This window comes from Eleginops maclovinus, chromosome 19 (assembly GCF_036324505.1).
Source record: "Eleginops maclovinus isolate JMC-PN-2008 ecotype Puerto Natales chromosome 19, JC_Emac_rtc_rv5, whole genome shotgun sequence".
In the NCBI taxonomy this organism is placed as follows: Eukaryota; Metazoa; Chordata; class Actinopteri; order Perciformes; family Eleginopidae; genus Eleginops; species Eleginops maclovinus.
In genome coordinates, this window is record NC_086367.1 from 5,640,220 (window position 1) to 5,664,709 (window position 24,490).

General features: G+C 38.0%; 1 protein-coding gene across 1 annotated transcript; it reads left to right on the forward strand.

The window, feature by feature from the left end:
- The first annotated feature begins 1,347 nt into the window (after positions 1 to 1,347).
- Positions 1,348 to 24,208, forward strand: LOC134881256 (serine palmitoyltransferase 2-like). The gene is made up of 12 exons (XM_063908454.1): positions 1,348 to 1,688; positions 4,445 to 4,639; positions 7,175 to 7,329; positions 7,410 to 7,558; positions 8,716 to 8,840; positions 9,663 to 9,756; positions 11,301 to 11,406; positions 12,113 to 12,332; positions 12,497 to 12,623; positions 14,994 to 15,129; positions 15,825 to 15,954; positions 19,991 to 24,208. The coding sequence occupies exons 1-12, from the start codon at positions 1,545 to 1,547 to the stop codon at positions 20,108 to 20,110; spliced, it is 1,701 nt and encodes a 566-aa protein (XP_063764524.1). The 5' UTR covers positions 1,348 to 1,544; the 3' UTR covers positions 20,111 to 24,208.
- The last annotated feature ends 282 nt before the right edge of the window (positions 24,209 to 24,490 follow it).

The following is a 24,490-nucleotide window of genomic DNA, read 5'->3' on the forward strand; positions in this document are numbered from 1 at the left end:
TTTAAAATGTATTGTATCATTGAAATCCATCCGTTACTCCTTATTTTTTAGGCAACTGTATGGAAATACAGTTATCTTTTCTTGTCTTCTGATTACGTAATCAGTTACCCCCAAAGCAAGGTTTATTGAATAGCAGATGATAATGTGAAACGTGTTGGAGCAATATAGCATTTAACCACTGGAGGGAGTAGCTAAACTGTAATTTCCACAAAATATTTAGACTTATACTTCCTTTGCAATGTGAAGGTCAAGATTTCTATTTTTTGTTTGGTGTAAATGTGTCTTATCTGGCAGAGCAAAGAGTTGAGTCTAGGAAAAAAACCTTCCCTTTTTTATTGTGAAAAATCAACCTTGCGTTAAATTTGATTTTCCATTAATTCTGATAAAATATCAATCATATTATACTAGTGTCAATTATATTTATATTAAATGACTTTTTATCCACCACTATTACCTTTTTGCATATATTGTATAAATGATTGAGATACATTATAGCTTAGCAAATTAATACATTAACAATAAAACTCAAACAGGGATCTCAATAAAATCAGTAATTGCGTTTAATATAAGATGTATCTCTTATTTATAACCGTGTAAGAGTTTTAGTGTATATTTTTGCTTTATATTCCTCCTGTGTCACTAATGTGACCATTTTCCTTCCATTATACATCTTTTCCATTCAGAATCAGAATCAGAATCAGAAATACTTTATTTATCGCAAACTGGGACATTTTTTCGTTGCATCAGCGAAATACAAAAAGAAGCAAAACAAATAACAAATAATTAGAACTCAAAAATAAAAATAAAAATGAATGAAAATGAGAAATGTACAAAAAGAAAAAAAGTAACTCAGTATAATGTAAATGTACAATGTTGTGAAGGAGTGCATGTTAAGTTCAGAGGCTACGGAGCAGTGAGTTGTCTGCGAGCCAACTCACTTTATTATTACTTTCTAATAAAACATCTTGCTGTTCATTTTAGTTCCAGCATAATCGTGGGCTTTTCCTGCCATATTTAATCATGTGTTAAGAAAATGGAAGTTTCAGTTGTATTTGTATTAAAACAGGTCTAAGTATTTTTACAACAATATAATATTTCTGCCAAAGTGTGAACATGTAAACTATTTTTTTAAATGACTACATACAGGAGACTCTTACAGTTAACGTTACCATTTATTTTTCCCAACTTTAAAATGTCAAAACATAGACTGTATAAAAACCCCTTACTTAACGGTTCAAATGTCAATCAAGTTAGTGTCGACAAGCCCCGCCCTTCCCCAAATGTGAAACACGTGGCCCCGCCCCTCCTCCATGCTCCGCTATTATTAATGGGCGTTGATTTCCGGTATTTAGCGTCTGTATTTTCAGGTTCCACAGAGTGTGGGTTTGGTGTGTGTGATGCATGTGTGTGTTGGGCGTGTGTGAGAGTTTGTAGTGTGGTTGTAAACGTTCCCAGCTCGGATACTGTCACAGCCTTGCACCGCAGGCAGGCGCCGTGTTCCTACATGCAAGTTACCGTCGCGGCTCCACAATCGTTGGCCAGCAATGACCGAAAGCCCCAGCACCAAGCCAGCGAACGGGTGTCAGCGTGTGAAGAACGGACTGAAGCCGGAGAGAAACGGCTTGGCGAAGAGCCTCTACCGCTGCCATGAGAGACAGTCCAAGCACCACGGCCACCCAGAGGAGGAGGTGAGGCCCGGGATGGGACGGGGAGTGGAGGCTGGTGAAGCCTGGGAGGCATCTGGTGTGTGGACCCGGAAACACCCAGAAAATGCTGTCTTGTTGTTATTTTTATGAAAAAACAATACCAGGCGATATTAGTATAAAACTGGATGACAACTTACATGTATTAACCGAGCCCTGCTCCTCATTATCTGACAGTTTGTTGTCATCGAGCGTTGCCTTTCTCGAGTACCGAGCGAACGCCGAATTCCATATAAAATACTCTAGTCTAAATAGTTGTCGTTCTTTCTTTAAGTTATCTACAGCCAAAATATATGAATAAAGAACTTAATCTGAATCGTTACGACATCCCTTTCAATTCGGCAGTATCATAATTGTACCAATTATAATCTAATTCTGTTAAAATCGAAACTTTATGAGTGGTCTCGTGTTGCGTTCCACCGCCCACTCAGTTATTTTATAAGAGGGAGGTTGATTTAAAAAAAAAGAAAAAAAGGCGGGTGTGACAACTCGAAAACGTGATAAATTGCACAGAATTTAAGTGCATAATATGTTTGCCGAATTTAAGACGAGGTCTTTCTGCTGCTGACCCCGTAACAAATTTGAAAACGCACATTAGCTTGGGACAATGATTACCGCTTGTGATTTCTAAAATCATAAAGAAGCTCATGATGCACTAACACAATCAAAGCTAGTCAAACAACTTGGGGAAGTTCAGATGTATCTCCCTGGATGAAATCATCATATTGGACATCGTTAACCGTAATATGTAGTGTATAATAGTAGTTTTCTTACTTTGCGTGTTATAACTCTAACATTCTCGTAACTTTTGAGGCTCATTTCTGGTAGTTTATTGCAAACTTAAGTGGCTATAAAAGTTAGCAATTCCCTCCATAAAGAACATATGATGTGTTAGTGATTATGGAGACTTTGAACCAATGCACCTGCTGTCCTTAGAGACTACATGCATGCCTTAAAAAACAAAAACGTTTCCTATAGTGCTCATGAATTTGCCACCATTGGGTGCAGCCTCTGGGACAATGAACAGGTCCCCTCTGACTTTGTGAACATTCAGACTCGTGGAAATGTTGTACTGCAGAGTTTTGTTATTTTTCTTCTGTGTGTGAGTGTATGGCCGTTCCATCCAAATTTGTTTGCACTCCACAATGACCATAAGAAAGATATTTCCAGTAACTGAAAGCCATAGAAGCTTGCTACAAAACCTGCATCTTCCTCGGTTGTTTCGAAGCATACCCTTTTAAATCAAATTCCATCTTGACATTTTGAAGCTAAATAGCTGTTGACAGGTAATTGTCCTCACCAGACATCTTGGTGCTGGGGAAAACCCCGGTTTCTTCTGCTCATGTTTCAGCTAACTGGGCTGATAAAGTGGTGAGTGAACCTCAGCTGATTATTGTGCGTGCAGATGTCAGTGTTGCTACTCTGTTAGGTATTTGAGAGGGAGGCATGACTGGTCACATGCAGCGCCTAATAGCCATGAGCAGAGACGCGCATGATGGGGAAGGGTAATTGCATAAAGTCTGTGAGTAGTGAGCTTCTGTCCAGAAAATAGACATGTGGAGTTTCTGTATGAAAGATCATACACATGTTAATTTCATTAATCAGTCACTTCGCTGCAAATGCACGTAATAACATCAACACAAGCTAGATCTTCCCATATTTGGAATGCAAAAAGCTTTCCCCCCTGTCATTTGTCAAACTGTGTTTTCTTTCCTCTATAGTTGGTGCACAGAGCCCAAAGCTAATGCTATGTTATCTCCCCTCCACTTACAATAAGACTGCACATAAGTCACCTTAAGTGAGTTGCAGCAACCTCAGCCAACTATAAAAGAAGATAAACTGTGTTTTCTGATGGGGACAAAAGGAGAGGAAGTCACAGCAAGTCAGGCTGCACATTTATATAAAGGGGATTTTAACATGAAGGGTTAAAGAGTGCTTATTATGCTAATCTTCAGGTTCATATTTGTATTAAGTGCCTCTCCTGTGACATGTCTCCATGCTTTAATGTTCAAAAAGCTCTTTATCTTTCTCATACTGCCTGTGCTGCAGCACCTCTTTTCACCCTCTGTCTGAAACCAGAGCCCAGTCTGCCCTGATTGGTTAGCTGGCCGACTGTTGTGATTGTGCAATGGCTCAGAGAAGTCCCGCCCCTTAGCCTCTCACATACAATGTGTTAGAGCGCTAACCAATAAACGTTTGAAAAAAACATAGAGGCGCTTATTATAATTCAGTACTACAGTTTATATTATTGAATTATAATTATGTATGCATTAATGCTGGTAAAGATAGAGCTATTTTATTTGTGTTATATTTATTTTATTATTACTGCGTAGTTTTACATATGGATCAATGATGTTTCATCTTAACTTTTAACAATACATATGTTCTTGATTATATCTAATGTATTAATTTGTATCGGTAAAGTAACTGACGTTATCAAATAAATATAGTGGAGTTAAATGTACAATACCATCCTCTGAATTATTGTGGAGTAGAATTTTAAAAGTAGCGGGAAAAGGAAATACTTGAGTAAAATTTAAGTACAGTATTTTAGTTCAGCTTCTGCACTGGGTACACAAAAATCGACAACAAACAGAATATTTAGTTTAAATACTTAATACATCATTTTAATGATTATTCTGTTAACTTTTAAGCTTTCTGCGCTAGTGGGCATATTCCTGCCAGAACACTTGCATGTTTTAACATCTATAATATTGTTGTTTGCTATCCATGTTGCCCAGGTCCATACAGCAGCGCATCATGACAGCCTGTACAATCGGCCCTTCGTTCAGTCGTTCGAGCAGACGCCCATGCTGCTGGCCGTCTTCACCTACATGAGCTACGGGATCCTGACCATCTTCGGCTACCTGCGGGACTTTCTCCGTCACTGGAAGATCGAAAGATGCAACATCGCCAGGGAGAAGGAGGAACAGAGGGTAGGGGAAGGCACAGACACAATGTGGTGTTGTATTTCTGATTTAACAAACCTGTCCCTCTATAGAAACGTCTTAGAAACAGATTTGTATTCATTTGATGTAGCCCCCCCTCCTTTTCTGACTTCAGGTTTGACGCAAATCTATTTTCTTTCTGGTTTCTATCTATCTAACCACCTAGCGATTGTTAGCTATCTGTTAACCATTCTAGCCAACTTCAGCTGTCTATCTTTCTAGTTGGCTAGCTAACGTTAGCTACCTATCTGACAAGCTAGCAAGCCAACGTTAGCTATCTAGCTAGCTAGCTATTGCCAAATTGGTGCCTCTCATAATTTTAATTCTTATTATTTAATACCCTATGGCTAAACTTACAGTGCCCACTCTTCTAGCAGTAAGAGTTATTATAACGTTGTGGACATGTTCTTTCTGTAGCCAGATTGAGCCAGCAACTCCTCACAGCTCCAAACATTGGCGTAAATTCCCCAAATTGCATTATTTGGACAAACTAATCACATATTGGGAATCCAACTGTTTATTTCTCACTTGAAGAAATATTAAAACTTAATTTCAGAGCTAAAAAACTTTCTTTGCGAAGTAAAGGTCAATAAAGCTGGCAATGCTAAGTTAAGTAACAGCACTTGTGCTCTAAGGCGGAATTTAGTTAGAACATAAAAGTACACAATGTGGTAGAGCCGTAGTTTAAGCTTCAGTTGACTAAAAACTACGGGTAACAAACATGCATAGATAGTGCAGTCAGCAAACTGTTGAATGGAAATGTGTTCCACCGATTTGGTAGACTTAGCACATGCTGCTTCTAGATTTGAAGTTTTTCATGTTCACGTCAAAACAACAGTGATAAAGAATGGAAAAAGACAGATTAAATCCACTGGTTTTCTTAACTTTACTGGACTAAAGTGATATTTGCACTCCACATGATTTATATACAGTCGAAGCTATGGACTTGTACTTCACAAACATTTTAGGCTGCACTTCTGAAGTGTTTGAAGAGGAAACATTCACTTAGAAAACAAAACCTCAGAGCATTTGATGTGATCTTGTCAACCACAATGATATCACAAACCGGACATAGATGAGAAGGTAAGTGTTTCTCTGTGTTGAAACACTGTCACATCTACAGAGTCTAATATAACATCACATTTTTTAAAAATTCTTTTCAATTCAGTGGAATGTGCCCCTAAGTTTGCATTTTGTCAACGAACAGCCAGTGGTGGAGTTATCAGAACATTTGGAACACGTCCTTGAACACTGGTATTGTTTTCAACCTCTTGTGTAACTTTTGATAGTGAAGCCCATTGTTTCTAAGTATGTGGTTATGTTGAGGAAAGGAAGCTAGTGAGATAGACTTTGGGAAGTCATTAGCTCACCCCAACGGATGTTTCCACCAAGAAACAAGGAACATGAACTGTGAGTCATGTGTTTAAATGTTAAAGATCATATTCCTTCCAGTTAAGCTTTCCAAACAATGCCTGGCATGTAGTTCTTTGAAGTTACTGGTAGATTTCATACATTCCTGCCACTTCACTGCAGCTGTAATGTATTTTCCTCATTGATATCTGCAACCTCTTTTTGCCATGTCAAATCTCCAGTTCAAGTTGCTTTTAATTTATTGTATATTAACACTGTAATATGAGATATCTGTAACAACATTTTGACGCGTCAGTTTAAAACTACTTTTGCAAAGCCTATATATGGGATTTTTTAATGATTTTAAATGTCTTCAATTTAATCCTGACTAGCAATGATTCGGAATCAGGAAATCCTTAATTACCTTCATTTTCCTTTTTAAATATATTTTAATAATGCATTGTATTTATCAGGCGCTATATCAGGTGCTCAAAGACGCGTTACAGAGGTAAGAAAATAAATAAAAATAAGATAAGACAAAAAGTTGACTTAAAATTGATCAATAAAACCAGATTTCACAAAGACACGGCATCAATCACAAATTAAGAGCTAAAATGGTGTGTTTTGGTCAGTGTTTTGAAGGTGGGGAGGTCAGTACAGTCTCTGTTTGTTGGGGGAAGTGAGTTCCTGAGGGTGGGGGCAGCGATAGAGAGTACTCTGTCAACCGGGGTTCGGTGCTTGGTTCGTGTGAGGATAGACAGGAGGTTGGCTTCTGCCGGAAGTGGTGTGGTGGTGGAGCATGTCAGTGAGGTAGGAGGTGAGCTTGTTGTTGGAGGCTTTGTGGGTTAAGTACATTTTGACTAGTCAAATGTATCTTGTGGAAAACTCAAATTTAGAATATACATAATTTAGTTGTATTATCAAATATCACATTTGATATTAAATTCAGATGTACTTCACATTTGGACATATTTTCGTCCTTCCTGGTCACAATGTAGTCAAACTTCAAATATGTCTTACTGTTGTTTTGTCAGAATGACTTATTTTATATCTACCAATATTGAACGGTCAAAATGACATTACAGCTCGCCAAAAAAACATTGTTTATATCTGTAGTGTTAACTAAACTGTCCATGTACCCCTCTGTCCTCCTCTTTATCCGTCCATGTGTAGGACTTTGTGCCCCTCTACCAGGATTTCGAGAACTTTTACACCAGGAACATCTACATCCGTATCAGAGACAACTGGAACCGGCCCATATGCGGTGTGCCAGGGGCCAAAATGGACCTGTTGGAACGAACGTCCCCTGACTACAACTGGACTTTTGAGTGAGTGAAAACTAAAACTTTAGCTGCCTCTCATCGATTGTTTCCTCCCTCTGATCTTCTTCTTCTGCTCTCCCTCGCAGGCACTCAGGCCGGGTGTTGCAGGATGTGATTAACCTGGGCTCCTATAATTACCTGGGCTTCGCTGAGAACAAAGGTCCATGTGCTGACGCTGCAGCCGAGATCACTAGGAAGTACGGAGTCGGAGTCGCCAGTACCAGACAGGAGCTTGGTACGAACACATGCCAAAACACAGACCTACCCTTCATGAGCTTTGCAGTTACTGGAATACAGAAAGAATGTGTCGGGGTGAAATCACTACAGTGAAGAAAGAATTATCAAGCAGTTTGTTTGGATACTAACCGTCTAAATACATAGAGTTTTAGGGGAAATGTACTTTTCAAAAAGCTTTTTTAATATCTTGGCTTTATTTCTCCTTGGCAACAAACATTGTTTTTCTTAAAGAGGACATATTATGCTCATTTCCAGGTTCATATTTGTATGTTGTTCCTCTACTGTGACATGTTTACAGATGTGACAAAAAGCTCTTTATTTTTCTCATACTGCCTGTGCTGCAGCACCTCTTTTCACCGTCTGTCTGAAACCAGAGCCCAGTCTGCTCTGATTGGTTAGCTGACAGGCTCTGTTGTGATTGGTCAACTGCTTATAGATGATAGATAGATACTTTATTGATCCCAAATTGGGAAATTCTTGCATAGTGATGTCACTATGTTACTGAAGTAAACAAAGGATGTGACAGTGGAGGTGTTTCAGGCAGGAGGGAGAGAGTGTGTGTGGGAGAGAAAATCTCTTTGGAAGGGAACTTTTAGCCTTTACAGACCATTTACCTAACTCTAGAAATCGATGTGTTCAAATTTCAAATGCACTTTAGAAAACGTTGGCCTATTCAGTTTGCAGAGTGAGTAACACCCAGATAACCCCGGATGAAGTGAAAGAGCAAAAACAACAAGTCCTTGCAACCTTAGGAGGTCAGAATCTGAGGGTCAAAGTGTCCCTGGGTGACATAATTAACCCCAAATGGCCAACGGTGTGTGACTGTGTGTGTTTATCTCTCCTCCAGCCTCTTCCTCTCTCTATGAATGTGTGAGTGGAAGAATTCTGAGAGCTTTGAGAGGTTATGGGAAAATGGAAAAGCGCTATATAAATGCAGTCTATTTTCCTTGAAAATCCCAGGCTCCTCCAACAATGCAACATACAGTTAACCTAAGACATAAAAAGAGAAACGTTTTTGCAAGAAGTAATTAAATAAAACGGGACAAGAACATTATGGTGCAATAACAAAATACTGGAATGGGTAAAATAAATGCATATGAAGAAGAATGCTAAATGAATTATTGTATTTATTTTTGATTTCTGTTTGCTCTTCAGGTACCCTGGACAAACACGATCAGTTGGAGAAGCTGGTGGCCAGGTTCCTGGGCGTGGAGTCGGCCATGTCTTTTGGGATGGGGTTCGCAACGAACTCCATGAACATTCCAGCACTGTCTGGCAAGGTAAGACCACAGAAGCTAGATATTTCCTCCGTATAGCTGTGATTCACTATTGAACAATACCAGTGCTGCAAACTTTTCTCTCCATTGCATGTCTCCACTCTTTGGCTTACTTTCTCACGTTTCCTTTATGTTGTAACAGCACTTCCTATTTTTTCGCTGTCTCACACACATTTGTAGTTATAGAGTCAACACATCTATTCCTTAAAATCACTTTCTCAAACGATCAGTAGCATAAAGCACACAGACACAGACCGCATGGCAGGATAGGAGGAAACACTTCCTGTTGGAATACACAACACTCTCAATAGTCTGACACTACTTCTTTCACCATGAGCAACTGAAATCATTTTTTTAGTATATTTTTATAAATGTGTGATTCTAGTTTTAACTTCTTATGTTTGTACAAATATTTATATTCTATTTTCTTCTTATTATTTTTTAATTTAGCTTGTGTATATATAAATATTTTCTTTTTTATATATTTAAATTATATTTGTATAAATATGTTATTGTTTTTCATCTTTATTGCACATTTTTACTTTATATAAAAGTGATTCTCTTTTTTAATGTCACATTTTAAATTTAACTCCTAATGTTTATTTAAATATTTGTATTCTAATTGATTCCATTGCAACGTTTTATTGCAGATTTCTACTTAAATTTCTTATGTTTATTTAAAAAAAAACTGTTATCCTTTCATTGCACATTTTACTTAAACTTCTTATTTTCATATAAATGATTTAGCTTTATTTGTTTTATTTTATTCCACATGTGTTTTAAAGGTTATTTCTAGATATTGAAATTGTGTGTGGTGTCCCGCAGGGCTGTCTGATTCTGAGTGATGAACTGAACCACGCCTCTCTGGTCCTGGGAGCCAGACTCTCCGGGTCCACCATCAGAGTGTTCAAACACAACAGTGAGTGGCAAATATGTTTCCTACCTGCGTGTATAGATTATTAATGCTCCTTTCTATTTCTGTTTGTCAGTCCCCCAGTTTATCTTTAGTCATTGCTTCCCTCTTTGGAAGTCTAAAGCTTTTATTATTGTTATCATCTCACACATTATTGATGTTCTGAATGACTCTAAATAAAGATTGTCCTTCCAGGTGCTGTAGGTTGCCGCTTTCTGGTGATTTGACGCCATTACTTTCTTTAATATAGTCGTTGACATGCATTACATTGCACACATACACTGATAGCCGTTTAGGTCTTCATTTTTTGTTTCGGTTTAAGTGTCTTGATAAAAGCCTGACACGGCCAGATTGTTCTTTTCCAGAAAAGGGTTCAAACCGCTGACTAACGTAACATTTTAATTGTTAAAGGTCGTCTATACGTAATAGACAGGATTGACTGTTAAATGAACATGTAAATTGTGTGATGAGACAGTACAGGAATCATTCTTTAAATGACTTGGATTTAATAGATTTTTCATTATTAAAACTGTTCTGTTTAATGTGGAAGTGCAATACAAAAGACTCAGAACCTTTAAGATAGGGAGAAGATACCATACCATTTTTTCCCCTTTTTTGTTTATTTGAATAACCTTTTTTAATGGATGATATTTTGACATCTTGCATTATAAAAAGCTCAGGGCTCAACAAAAGAAGTAAACCGACCAGTTCGGTTTATGTTCCTGGTGTTGTGCATGCTGAATCACTACCACACTGTCACAGCTTACTGAGAGAGAGACTTGAATAAAACAGAACAATAGCCTTTGTTATTGTGTTAGTAATTTGTCCTGCTGCAAGTCAAAATGGCTTCTGTTAAAAAGTTATACTGACACTCGGTACAATGTATGTGTTTTCTGTTACTCAAGCTTCATAATATTCACACAGAAACAAGTATCTGTGATTGTATGTCAAATGCAGAGAAGTGCTAGCTGCTAACAGTGCTCACATACTAAATCAAGTACACTGAAAATTGTATTTAGAGGAGCTCATACAAAACATTTGCTTATAGAACGTGATACGGAATATACATATAATGTGTGTATGTGTCTATTAGTCCAACAAATAATTAGCCACTAACTGTAATAGGCATTAGGCTAACTATCTCAGAAGCTACACCCACATAAAATGTTTTAAACAATTAATCCAGTAGTTCAGTTGGTGCCTTTTCTAGTGGATAATCCATCTTGGTCATCTTTTATCTAGTAATGATTAGTTGATGTTAATAAAAGCTTGCTCTTTGATTTATTAGCTGCAGGTTTGCTAGTAACCTTTTAACATTTAGCCATTAGCTACCAGCTATCCAGCCAAAACTCACATTTACAAATGAATCATTTAAGTTACTTGTCAAAGTAGCTTATTTTGTCAGTTATAGCCACAGAAAAACACAAGTTAATCTTCAAGTACATTTGTTTTTTCATTTTGGATCAACAGGGTCTCCATACCATGACTAATGTGCTAAAAACAATCATTATTGAAGAATCTGACTCAAATCTCATGATTTTCCCTGCCAGACATGCAGAGCCTTGAGAAACTGCTGAGGGAGGCCATAATTCATGGGCAGCCCAGGACCCACAGACCATGGAAGAAGATTCTCATTGTTGTGGAGGGCATTTTCAGGTACCTTTTACCCAATCCTTCCCAAGTTAGATATTTACCAAAACCACCATTCTCATTTTTTTTGATGTACCCTTTTTAATCTTTTGATTTGTGTTTGAGTAAGAAGGTTACTCAAGACAAACGGTTGGTGCAGACTACCAAAATAGGTGTTATCAGTGCTGAGAGGAAGGAGCAGGGACGTCAATGTTTGCTATTAGGCCATAAGTATCATCGAGCCAAAAACAGTTGCACAATGGTAGCTATCAGCTCCAAGGATAAGATATCCTTCCTGTTAAAAAAAAACAGCTCTTATCTTTTATTGATGGCTCATGTGGTTCTATTAGATTCAGCAGTATTAACACTCCTGGGACTGGATTGATGGTTGACAGCTGATTTAGTGCTGGGTTAGCTCTAACTGGTTGTACACATAGTAAGCAACATTATTTGTATGTAGCTATCAGCAGTTACAAGGCACCAGCAAATTAAACACTTTTCTCTGTAACCTGACCATATTATCTTTATAATCTATATAAAAAATGGAAATAGGAAAGAAGTCCAACGCCTGTTTTTAGTGAGTTTTACGATGTTTTCAAAAACACATAAATGTGCTTATTTTTGAGGGAAAATATTATTATTATTAAGTTCTTGAGCAGGGAACATACTGTATCAACAAGGACGTTTGCGTGACCCTGGCTGTAACTTCCATTTTGTCCTTTCCTCCCTACAGCATGGAGGGCAGCATTGTGCGCCTGCCAGAAGTGATTGCTCTGAAGAAGCGCTACAAGGCCTACCTTTACCTAGACGAGGCCCACAGCATCGGGGCCCTGGGGCCGAGAGGCAGAGGCGTGGTCGACTACTTTGGCCTGGACCCCTGTGATGTGGATGTCATGATGGGAACATTCACCAAGAGCTTCGGTGCTGCAGGGGGATACATCGCGGGGAAAAGGGTGAGGACAGACTATTTTTATGTTAATGCTGTTTAATTTTACATGGCTAGACCAGGGGTGGGCCACCTTTTTACTATCAAAAGAACCTCAGTTACATCATGGCTGTACAGATTGAAGAATAATTCATGTTTCTTGCACATCTCCTGTGTATCTGCTGGCTTTAGGAGCTTATTGAGTACCTGCGCTCCCATTCCCACAGTGCGGTCTACGCCTCCTCCATGTCTCCTCCTGTGGTGGAGCAAATCATCACTTCTATGAAGTGCATTATGGGAGAGGATGGCACAACGATAGGTGAGTGGCACAACAACATAAAAGGTACTCGGAGGAGTCTTTCAGCTAGTGGAGATAGTGGAGCTAGTGAATTGTTTTTGGGATTGCAGTTGAGTTTTTAGGTAGCTTATATACAGTCCTAAAAATGTGTTATAATATTCCACTGATCTACAGCTGGCAGCTATAATCCAACAGAAGCAGGAAAGCACAAGACTCCAAGCATTATGATTGAAATAACGAAAATAAAGAAATGTGGCTTTGCAAATGTTTTATGAGAAAGAAATGCATTCAACATGTCTAAGATACTCACAATGCATTTTAATATGGAGTAAGACTGAAGGTAAAGATAGCTGTTTGTTTACAACCCATTTCCACAGGGCCCCTTTAAATGATTCCTGGCTGAGATCCAGAAGTAATGAAAAGTCTACCGACTGCATTTTCCTATTATATGTGGAGTGTGGCCTCGAGTGCCCTGTCATTTTTTTTATTAACATTCAGGCACAAATAGGTTGATAGGGCATCACTTTTTGAAGTTCTGTCAAGATTGTTTTTTTATGCTGCTGAAGAATCCGTTCTTATCAACTTTACATTGTCTTATTAAATAAATGCCTCTTTGCCTTCATTTATATTAGAGAAATCTCAAATGCCTAAAACACACGGAAGCTTTAGATGGAAGCAAAAGGCTAAAATCCAAGCTAACCAATCAGAGCAGACTGATATGAACCTGAAATTAGCATCATATGTCCTCGTTCATCTAAGTAAGCAACAGGGGAAATGTCATAGTGATTTATTAGTTTGATGTTTTAACCTATTCACCTTTAAGTTAATCACTAAGTGTGACAAACAAATTGAGCGCATCATGTCCCGACTACATCAAGAAGCCCCTTGATGTCATCATAAAAAAAGTATCGTACCTATCAGAGGTGCTTTATTGAAAAAGCATATCTTATCTTTTAAACTAATAGTGACAACATTTAAATAAGAGTTGTGATTTTCTGATTGTCAGTGTTGAGTGGATTTAATCTCAATGCTGTAATTGTTAGCATCTGCCACCGGGTGTCAGTGCACGCTAATGAAATAAGACAGACTCAACGGTACAGTAGTTTTATTTCACACTACCTAAAACACAGAGAGATGAAGCTGTATCAGTGTGAGATATAAGCAATAGTATCTTTCTTCTTCCCTTTTACTATATCGAGGTCGATCCAAATGTAGCTTGAGTTGAGGTTAGTTTTTTGTGTATCTTTTTAAACAGAATTTCTGTTGACGTACTTTTTAAAAATTTGAATCGACGCCTGTGTCTTTGCAATATTATGATTATAGTAGTCCTTTTAACAGAGTTTGTAGTCGTGTTTATAAAGATCTTATAAAGATCAGTGAATCTTCTTATCACCCGTGACAGAAGGAAAAAAATTACAGAGAAAAAAAGACCTCCCCCCCGTGGGCTGCACCCCTCAGATCTTTCCTCTCACATCTCATGAATGTGTTGGTTTTCAGCTGCTTGTCAACACTTTCTTCTTCTTTTTTTTCAAAGCACCATCAAACTCGCTATCAATATTTCCCATTTTCTCACATTTAAAATGTCTGAAAATACACATTATGGTAATAATAATATAAACTGTTACCCATGAACCCTCGTGCAATCACGTCAGGGCTCCATAGCGCTGTCTAGGACAACGGTATCTCCTCCACCTATCACCACTGTTGTAAGACAAATTAGCTTCACCCCTTTGGATTTTATCAGCTGTGTTGGTGGCACTATATATTTTACTTTTGTTTCTACCATGAGCATCAACCGGGAGATGTTAGTCCAACACAAACCAGCAGGATCCTCCCGGCCAATCTGCTCGAAACAAAGGGGCTTTTCGAGGGCATTTCCATCTTTCTATAGTGATGTTACCAGTGCTTTTCTGAACATTAAAAAGTAAAAATAATTCTGAGCAAGCGCATATAAAACGCCCTAGGGTTGGGTATCGTTTGGATCTTACAATTCTTGGTTTGATCCCAGTTCTGCTTATAGATTCCGCTTGTTTTTGTTATTTAAACTTGTAAATGCATAGCATACAGTTTAATTTGGGTGTTTTTATTAAATACAATGTTGGGTCCAACATGCAGTAAAAAGGCCTACAATACGTTAGTTGCCCCATCACCTCACTGCCTTTTTTTTGTTGGTATCAGCTGTTTTTGGATCAGCCTAAATTCAAAATTACGGTTCTCACCCTGACATGCAACTCAATTTAATACATATGTAGGAGTCCCCTGCTCTCTGTCTTTGGCCTGACAAATGTCAAAGACCCCTAAACTAAATCAACATTAACTTTAATAGCATTGTGGTTACTTCATTGCTTAGCTGTCAACTCTCGTGAGAAATTCTCTTCTCACCCTCCCCAGGCTGTGACCGTGTGGGACAGTTGGCAAAGAACGCGGTGTATTTCCGCAGGAAGCTTCAAAAGATGGGTTTCATCATCTACGGCAACGAGGACTCGCCTGTTGTACCCTTGATGCTCTACATGCCCGCCAAGATAGCGTAAGCCTCCAGATTTGACAAGCTTCTTAAAGCAGTTTTCACTCATTAACACCTAGAACAAAACAGAATAATGAATAATATGATTTGTATATCAGATATAGCCAGATTGATATATTTCAAAAGGTCCTGATGTAGATGTTTTTATTAGTAGAAAATGTAAGCTCAAACATTGTATGCACTATTTTCCCCGGATGTTTAATCTTACCACCTTTCTTTTTTTTTTCAATATCACAGAACACATTTTTCTCTGGGCTTTACAGTGTGTACAGATCTAACATGTAAATAATGTAGGCAAACATATCCAATCTACAAAATGCTATTGAATGTAAAACACAAATAAAGTTAAATTAATATAAAATAAAAGGTCCGGCAAGATGTTTAAGGTCAGCCTCACAGAGCCCTTATTATAAGCAATATTAAAAGGAAAAAGTATTAGTTTTGTCTTAATAATAATGAATGGTATTTATTTTAGAGCTTTAAATTACATATATTAGACATGTTGTACTGAATACTGTGGACAATACCCACTTATAGAGTTGAGAAACTATACATAATTTATATAAGTATAAATGTTTTAAACAGAAAATCTTTACTATGAACAATACTAGCTTGCCATAAGGTTGCAAAGGTTAATGTCTTTATGGGACCTATATTCTGGTATGTCATGATTTTTGCTGCGTCTGTTCTGTCCCCAGAGCGTTTGGCAGGGAGATGTTGAAGAGGAACATCGGGGTGGTGGGGGTGGGCTTCCCCGCTACGCCCATCATCGAGTCCCGGGCACGCTTCTGCATCTCCGCCGCCCACACGAAAGAAGTGCTCGACAGGGTAACTAATCCTTCTAAAGCTGACCTTCTACAGATGGGAAACAAGGTTTTATCACGTGAAATGTTTTAATTGTGTCCTCTTCTCTGAGAACAACAAGAAGAATAAAAGGAAAAAAAGTTATCAGACTAAACTAGCATTCAAACCATCTTACTAGAAAAGTCTTAGTTTCATCTGCTTTTCTTACCTTCCCTACACTAAATGCCCTATAAAAGAACAGTTTGTGTTTAGCTTTCGACAAAATTATTAGAGCCTGTGATATCATGGCCAATGAAAGTACTTGGTCCTGATTGGTTGGACAAAACAGTTAACACTCATTGGTCAAACATCGGTATGTTTCTCCCCTTTGAATTTATGTGCTTAGTCACTGACCACCTGGGCTTCAGTGTGCAAAACCTGCTTTATTCTTCTTCTTAGAGATTATTTTTAGACTGCTCCACCGTAGTAGCAAGCGTATTAGTATGGACTGACCTTCTTCCCTGCGTGGGCAGAGCTGAAGCCAAAGACTTTCAGTGGAAACACTGGTTTGTAACATTTCTTTAATTAGACAGAATCGTCAGTCCCAAGTGTAACCAAACTGTGCTTACTGGGGCTTTGCAGTCAGCACAGTTCCATAGGACAACAGCTATGTTACTTTACTAAGGCACACTCATCAGGTATTTGGCAATGTTTTCAGCATTTAGATTGTTAGCTAGATTGTTGAGTTCAGAAGGAATAGAGAGGAGGAACATTGGAAGGATTCTCTCTGTCTTCTCATGTACAGTGTCTTCATGTTATATTCCTGTTGTTTAGCTGGTGCTGCTATCCAAAGCAACTTGCATATAATTCAACACCATAGACGTGCCTACTAGAGCCATTTGGGGTAAGGTATCTTGACTGCAGGGGCTTTGAGCAGTACACACTTGCTCTAGGGAACTGACTTTAATACACATTCACACACCGTTGGCCATGCCATCGAGAGCAAATCGGGGTTAAGTAGGGTGACCAGATTTGAGGTGGCGAAAAGAGGACACCAGATTTGAGGTGGCGAAAAAGAGGACACTTGCGATTGTTGGGGGGTGGGGGGAAGCGCCAGTCAATTTAAGTACACGCTTAATGGTCCCAACAGTGAAAACCGGACGTTTTCATGAATTTATAAAACCCCCCGGACGCTCCGGACAGGACGTAAAAAGAGGACATGTCCGGGCAAAAGAGGACGTCTGGTCACCCTAGGTTAAGTATCTTGTCTGATTGGTAGACACCCATTAATCCCCTAAGCCACCGTCTTTTGTAGAAGCCAAAACACAAATTTGGCCAATTTCCTATATTGTATTATTATCATTATTTGTTTAAAATTAACATATCGTACTTACGGCAGTAGCGTGGTGCAGTAATGAGTTCTTAAACCCGAAAATGTGTTAGCTTTTTCAACTGCCGGTTCCCTCGTCTAAAAGTTAGCGTTTTGTCTTTTTACTTCTTTTTGGATCGACACCCTGAAATAAGGTCTGTGTGCTAAGCTAATAAGATTTTCAAATGTTGTTCTACAATGTAAAGACCCAACTGGTGATTACATGAAACTTCCATGTGTGTAAAAATTGCGGTTGCTAACTAACTAATGCTAACTAGCTTAGCGGTGGTGAAGCGCAGCAATGTGACTGTGATGTAGTTTGTTTGTAGCTAAACGATAGCTTTTTACTTCTCGCGATTGCAATAACACAAAATAAATCATAAAAATTGTGTTGGTATGTGGAGATTATCCTGCGGAACAAAACAAGTATGACACTTTCTGCCTTATACCCAAAAATCCAATGCAGAAATCGTGTTGCGTTTGTCGAGAGTCCTTTCAATGGTAACTTCTGGGTTGGCCTGACTGCACCAGGTGTTGTGGTTTCAGGGTGCTTCAATGCTTCCTGTTTGTGTAGCATAGCACATTTTCTTTTTAGACAAACAGGGTGAGCTAGGCTCTGATATTTTCTGTTGACTTCATTTTTGTTATTTTAGTTATTGGAAGTTTAGACGCCCATGTAGAATTTGTTTATTAGATACAGACAGAAAATACAAGATCGGACCAATTTTGGATGGTCGTTCAGGTGTGACCACCTTGTAGCTTGTCGTGGTAGAGAAGAGACTGCCTTTTCTGTAAAGAGTTCAGACACCCACCATCATTTTTTCTCCGAGTGTCTCAATGTCATTGCAGTATCTGGGCATTAAATCACAAAGCCGCCCACTCCTCTCAAATAGTGCAATGGCTCCTCTTCTACTACATTCACCCACTGCAGACCGGCCTGCTCGTCCTCTTGCAGTCAACGTCTTCAACTCCAGCCTCTAGGTCATCAACAAAAATGTCTTAAATCCCCTGTTTAATTGGGGTGTCATTGTGGCTCGGATGTCAAATGTGTCTCCAGGAAGTGCGGGGGCTGTTATCCACTCCCATTCCTTGTCTTGCTCTCAAGACAAAAGAAGTGAGGACAGGGAGTCGGTGTTGTTAAGATCTTTTTGTTAGGCCTCCTCCATGTATCACTTTCTTGTACTTTGATGTGTCGTGACGGTTTGTGCGTTTCTTTTATCTGTGGGGTAAGCTTTGGCAGTCAAGCCCTCTTATTCAATAGCACCCACACATAAACCTATATTCAAACAAATATGTTATAATAGCAGTCTACACTGACTTCTTGAAAAAGTCAAGACAGACAAGGATTACGTTTATGGCATTTATCTGGGTCAAATGGTACACTATCTGCCCCGCACCAAACACCATAAGGCACAGTGACTACTGAGCATGGCGCAGTGGAGCATTTAGCAGCTAAATAGTATAAAGACTAATTATTTTACAAAATTGTGTCAGCTGGTCAAAAGCAAAACTCCTAATTGTCACTATTGCTTTGCTATTTCTGCATGTCACCCTTATAGAACATGTTTTTGTTAAAAACATTTCCCACATCAACTTTCAGTCTGATGTTCATCCCTGTTACCTATTTACCTTTCAGAAAGAAAAATATGGAAGCCCAGAGATGCAAGTAACATAAAACATTATGACCAATTTTCTAAGGCTGATATATTTAGTTTTCTATAATGTATGTCCAACTTAATAACAACAGAAAAAAAGGTTTGCAATGTCTGTGTTAACAAGTTTCCCAAAATTGGAAGGTGAACTTTTCAGCCATAGGAGGCTAAAGAGCACCACTACCCAATAATGTAAATGTAGTTTGTGATTGTTTTCTTCCAGTTGATTTTTAATTTCACCCTCACTCTAAACTCAATGTATATAGAAATATATACATTGTGTAAAAGAAATGCTAGCCACATAAAAAATACCAGAGTAATTAAAAAATGAACACTGACTTCTTTCAAATTTCCCAATATTAGTCCATGGGGTAGTGGTGCCCTTCAGCACCTTGTGGTCAACATGAGAATTACAAGAACAAACACTGGAAAAGTGATAACGATAAACAATTTATATCAGACCTGGAAAATAGATTGGCCAAATGTTTTCCTCCCTTGTCTCTCAAGTACTCCTGTACAACATTGGTGATATTAAAAACAATTTCCAGTTGCCAGAAAAATCTAATAGTACAAAAGAAATTCAGGTAATCTGATTAAGCATGAACTGTTCTACACTAATACACACTCAACCTACCCAGAACTGGTCGTTTCATTGGTTTTTGCATAATAACTTGTTAATGTTTTTAAGCAGCTGACTGCTTTAACTTTAAAAATGTTTGCTTTAAATTCAAGAGGCGCTTTTACGACTGAACATTTTCCAATTCGGGGAAGAGTTTCAGACGGAATTAACTCTTGCTGCTGCTCATGATTTATGTGTATGAACTCATCGCCTCCTGTGCTATTACAGGATGTCCTACTGGTGACCACCCCTCCCACCAAAGTAATGGAAAGAAAATTGAATAGATTTAAGTCGGTGGTGTTTTTAGTTTCAGCTCAAGTTTTTTGATTTAATCTTACAAGACAGATCTTTCAAATCTAGCTCGGTGCAGTTTTACATTTCCAGGAGCCACATATTGCCCTTCATGCTGACAGCCTTTTTATTGTACAAATGTCTCCACAGGCGCTGAGTGTCATCAGCGAGGTGGGAGACCTTGTTCATCTCAAGTATTCCCGGCGAAAGATACAGCCGTCTGTGGCGCGGTCCTTCGACGATAATTTGTTCGAGGACATTGACGACTGATTCCTCTCCTGAAGCGGCGTGAACCTAACAACCCCGGAACGGGTCGAGATGGATCACAAGTCTCCCCACGAGGACCGAAGTGTGCACAGGTGCCCCTTGTCACTAGCTTGCCATAACGTAAATCCTCCGCATCAAAAGGAAAACACTTAAAACTATTGTCTAATTCTGCCTTATGTAAACATAAAGAACTGAAAAGCAGCGCTTCTGCTTTTTCCTGTGTAATTTTTGTTACTTGTTTTTTATTATTTTGTCTCAAAGAATTTTTAGTTATATGTATATCTGCTGTGCTTTCAACGTTGGTTAGGGTTAGGGTTGGCCATATGGTTGCGTATGTGATGCGGACAGATGCCAATTTTGAAATGGGGAAATGCCAACTTTCCATAAAGATGTATCTATCTTTAACTTTTATGGGTAAAAAATCTTACGCTTTTATCAAGTAGTGGGTAGATCAGTGGTTATTAGCACTGGCTGGAATCAGAACCCACTGGATGTTTGTTCAGGACCATGTCAGTGACCACATTTCCTGACTTTTATCCTCTTTTTCAATCTAAAATATCATACAAGGTGGCTCCATTTTTAGGATATGTTAACATTATACCCAACAACCTTCTGGCATTATTTTCAGACTTTTTTGTTTATGGTCACTCTACGTAGGTAGAACTTAGGGGACTAGTCTGAGAAGCACTAATGATACTTGTTTGCTCTTCAACCCGAGTACACATTTTTAAACCTATCGACAGTCCAATTGGATAACATTTCTGGTCATGCTTTTTCTCGACAGGATAAAGTACTAACGCTCAAAGTTGTGGTGTGTAGTTGCCAAATATCAGCAGATGTTGACAAGCAGATAACTTCCCTGATAAATGCAATGCATTTGACATTTTGGGAAATTGTGCTTTTTAATGATCTTTAATTCTAGAGTTGAATTGCAAGATCCATGCCACACTTAGGCAATATAAGGCTTTGCTAATTAAAACCCCCACAGAAACAGTCCCTGCCTGTAACTCCTCATGTTACCTTAAAAAGACCTTTCTACATTTTGTGTTTTTTCTACTAATTAAACAAACCCCTTTTTTTTTCTAGCTAAGCTAATGACCTGCTAGCTCTAGCTTCATATACATCACACCTTGTATGGTGGCATCTCATCGAAATTTCCAACAAAGCAAAGCATGTTCCCCCAAAAAACGTTAGCAATTAGCATCCATAAACTACTGCTTGACTCGATATGCCTCAGCTGAACCAAGTCTGATTCAGTGCAACAATGCCAAAATGGAAATGCAGCCAAGTAGTAGTGAGCCTGTAATTAGCCATATTATCTTAATGTAACATAAAGTTTGGAAAACCCTAAGCTTCATAACTCCAAAAACCTGAGTGGTACACATTCTTTAGTCCAATGTACTTGGCATTAGCAAAATCAGTATTCACTTCAAATGCAAGTGAAGCTCAGCTTATCCATCAAACATTTTGGTGTTGGTATTTTAATTATCTATCTTGTTTATTTTATTACTAAGTGACAACTTATACTAATGATAGTATTTCACACTTTTCAGTGACGACATTAAAATAACTAATATCCTACTACTTCAAGAATAGTGGATATCATTTCAAAAGTCCACATTTCTTTTGCTCAGCTGTCACTAGTTAAACTATAAATGGCTCCATTTGAAATAAAATACCAGTTTTCATAAATGCTTGATTTGCAATAGAGATACTAAATCATTGCTACAAAAAAATGGAATGCGAATAAATATCCTTTAAAACTTTAAAGACCATTAAAAATCTGATTTGCCTGTTACACATGGATTTGGCCTTCCTTTTTTTAATAGACCAATGTCCAATATATATTTGGTCCAGTTGGCTTTCAGATATCTAATTTCAATCTTAAGACATGAGAACAGCTGAAGGGTTAGTCTGGATTTGATCCAGTTCTGGTTGAATTAAAGATATTTTAAATTCCACCCTATCACCTGGGTATTTATCAATGCTTTTTGTATGATAACATTGTCTTAAGTTAGAGAAAAAGCTTTGTTTGTGCCGTGACTCCAGTGTCATTAACAGTTCCAATCAGTGTTTAACTAAGGATGTGTGTGATTGCTTGCATGGTTTCCCGTTATTTATGTGCTGCACTTTTACCTTGCTTCTTTTTTTTCACTCATGTCTTTTGAACTCTGGGTTAATCTTAGCATTTTTGCTACCGACCTTTGGAACAACACTCCTTAAAAAACAACACATGCATACATTCACACTTGCATATATGCATACTAATAAGCATTGTGTGACCACTTATTCCTCATAATTACACATGTACAGTAATAATCAGTCATTGAAGCTGCTCTGCACCATAGCCAGTGCTCAACGATATACAGTACAGGATTCTCATGAATGTTGTCTTAAAATCCACATATTTCTAGAGAAAATGAATATATCTTCCATGCTCAAGGAAGGTTTTCTTTGCCTTCTTCCATATCAGTGTTCATCTTAATATTTTAATTTTTCTTACTATAGAAAATAACTAAATTACAAGTGATTGTCCATAATGTTACACATGTATGTTGTTGCTGATTTGTATTTTTTTGTTGAATTTTTGAATGTTTGCACACAGGAAAGCCATGAAATTATACTAAAAGCAGGCATTTAGATAATATTTTGATATGAAAACTAAATAATGTAAAGCCCCAAGACCTTATGACCTGATGTCTTAATAATGCTTTTCGTAAAGGGACAGTGCAGACCTTTTGAAATGGGGTTGTTTGAGGAACTTACCTGAAGTATGTTGTGGTGAGATTTCTTTAGGATGCTTACAAAAATGTCCATCCACAGCAGCACGTTGCTAGCTTGTGTGCTTGTCTGTTTCTCTTGGGTCATGCCAGTCTTCATCTACTGAAGGTAATAGAGTGGTGCAGGAATAAGTCCTACAACCATAAAGTGAGTTAGCGTTTGGCAACTTCTGTCTCCCTTGGCTCGTAGTACTAGTACTAGTTAGTTTTGTTCTACAACATAAAATAATACCAAACTGGTGAATGTCTGAAGCTTATAACTCATAACAGCGCTTGCTAACAGGTGGCTAAATGAGACTATTAACGTCATCATGTCGAACATTAGCCGCCTTTAGCTTAGTGGTGGTGACGCGCAGACTTGTGACGGTGATATTTATAACCTAAATTTAGCTTTTTACTGCTAGCCATTGCATTTACACTTTAAAAAATCATAAAAGGGGTTAAAATGTGGAGATTATTACAAAATATGTAAGAATAATAAATGTTAATTTTTGTCTATTTACTGCAAAGTTCCAAAATCCAATGGCAAGATGCCATTGGATTTTGTCGAAGGAGCCCTTGTGACGCTTACTTCTTGGTTGGCCTACAAAGACACCTCATCAATGCATCATTCTATACACTGATTATGGATAAGTAGCGCACACAACCCCACTTCAAATCATCCAATGTCTCCTTTTAATAACCAATAGAGTACCTGTTCTGAACGATTGGTACTTGATTAAAAAAGAATCTGATGAAAAACATTCTTTGCCCTTTCCGAATAATACAGTATGTTCCCTCACTGAACCATTTAACGGTTTTGGTCTTAAAAAAAGATGAATATTCCAAGGAAAACTTTTCTGCTTTGATGTAAAATGGAGATAATCCCGGTATTTTGTACAAAGTTTATATCATTTCATTGCAAAGGAGCTAATCAGAATACTTTGTTTACTAAAGAGTAACCTGGAAATGATGGTATCACTATTACTGGCAGCTTGTGTTTAGTGTGCCAATAATAGAGGCAGGTTACCCCACATCAGAGATAATTATTTTCTGATATAGTGCCTTTTGAAGCATTTTCTAACAATTCTGATTATATTAAGTGTCATAACGTTGATTGCTCGACTTTTACAGTCTTATTTGATTTATTTTTACTACTTTGTCTTCAACAGTATTTATAACTAGCACTGGGCGTGTTCTGTGTCGACTTATTGCAATGCATTTGATTATAGAAAATGCACTATTTGCCACATTTCAGCAAATTATTAACGTGTAAAGTTTCACCCATGTTCATGATATCAATTGATCATTAATAAACAATAAAAAAAAAAGCTGTTTGGAATTGCTTTCAGTTTTGTCAAGACTACTTTACCACTTCTGTAAGCTGATGATATACCTTTTTTTATTTTGTTGAATGTCCCCTATCTAATCTTTTGTCTACAAATTGGTGGAAATAACTTTTTTTTCAATGTAATCGGGGTCTGCGGTTTAAAAAGTTAAGGTTCTTTGTGGACTGGCATTTCATGAAGGCTACGAAACCTACATTGTTCAAACCGAATCAGGAGATCATTTAGAAAACAAAAAATGTTCAATTGAAAGTAAACATGAACATTTCTAACACGAT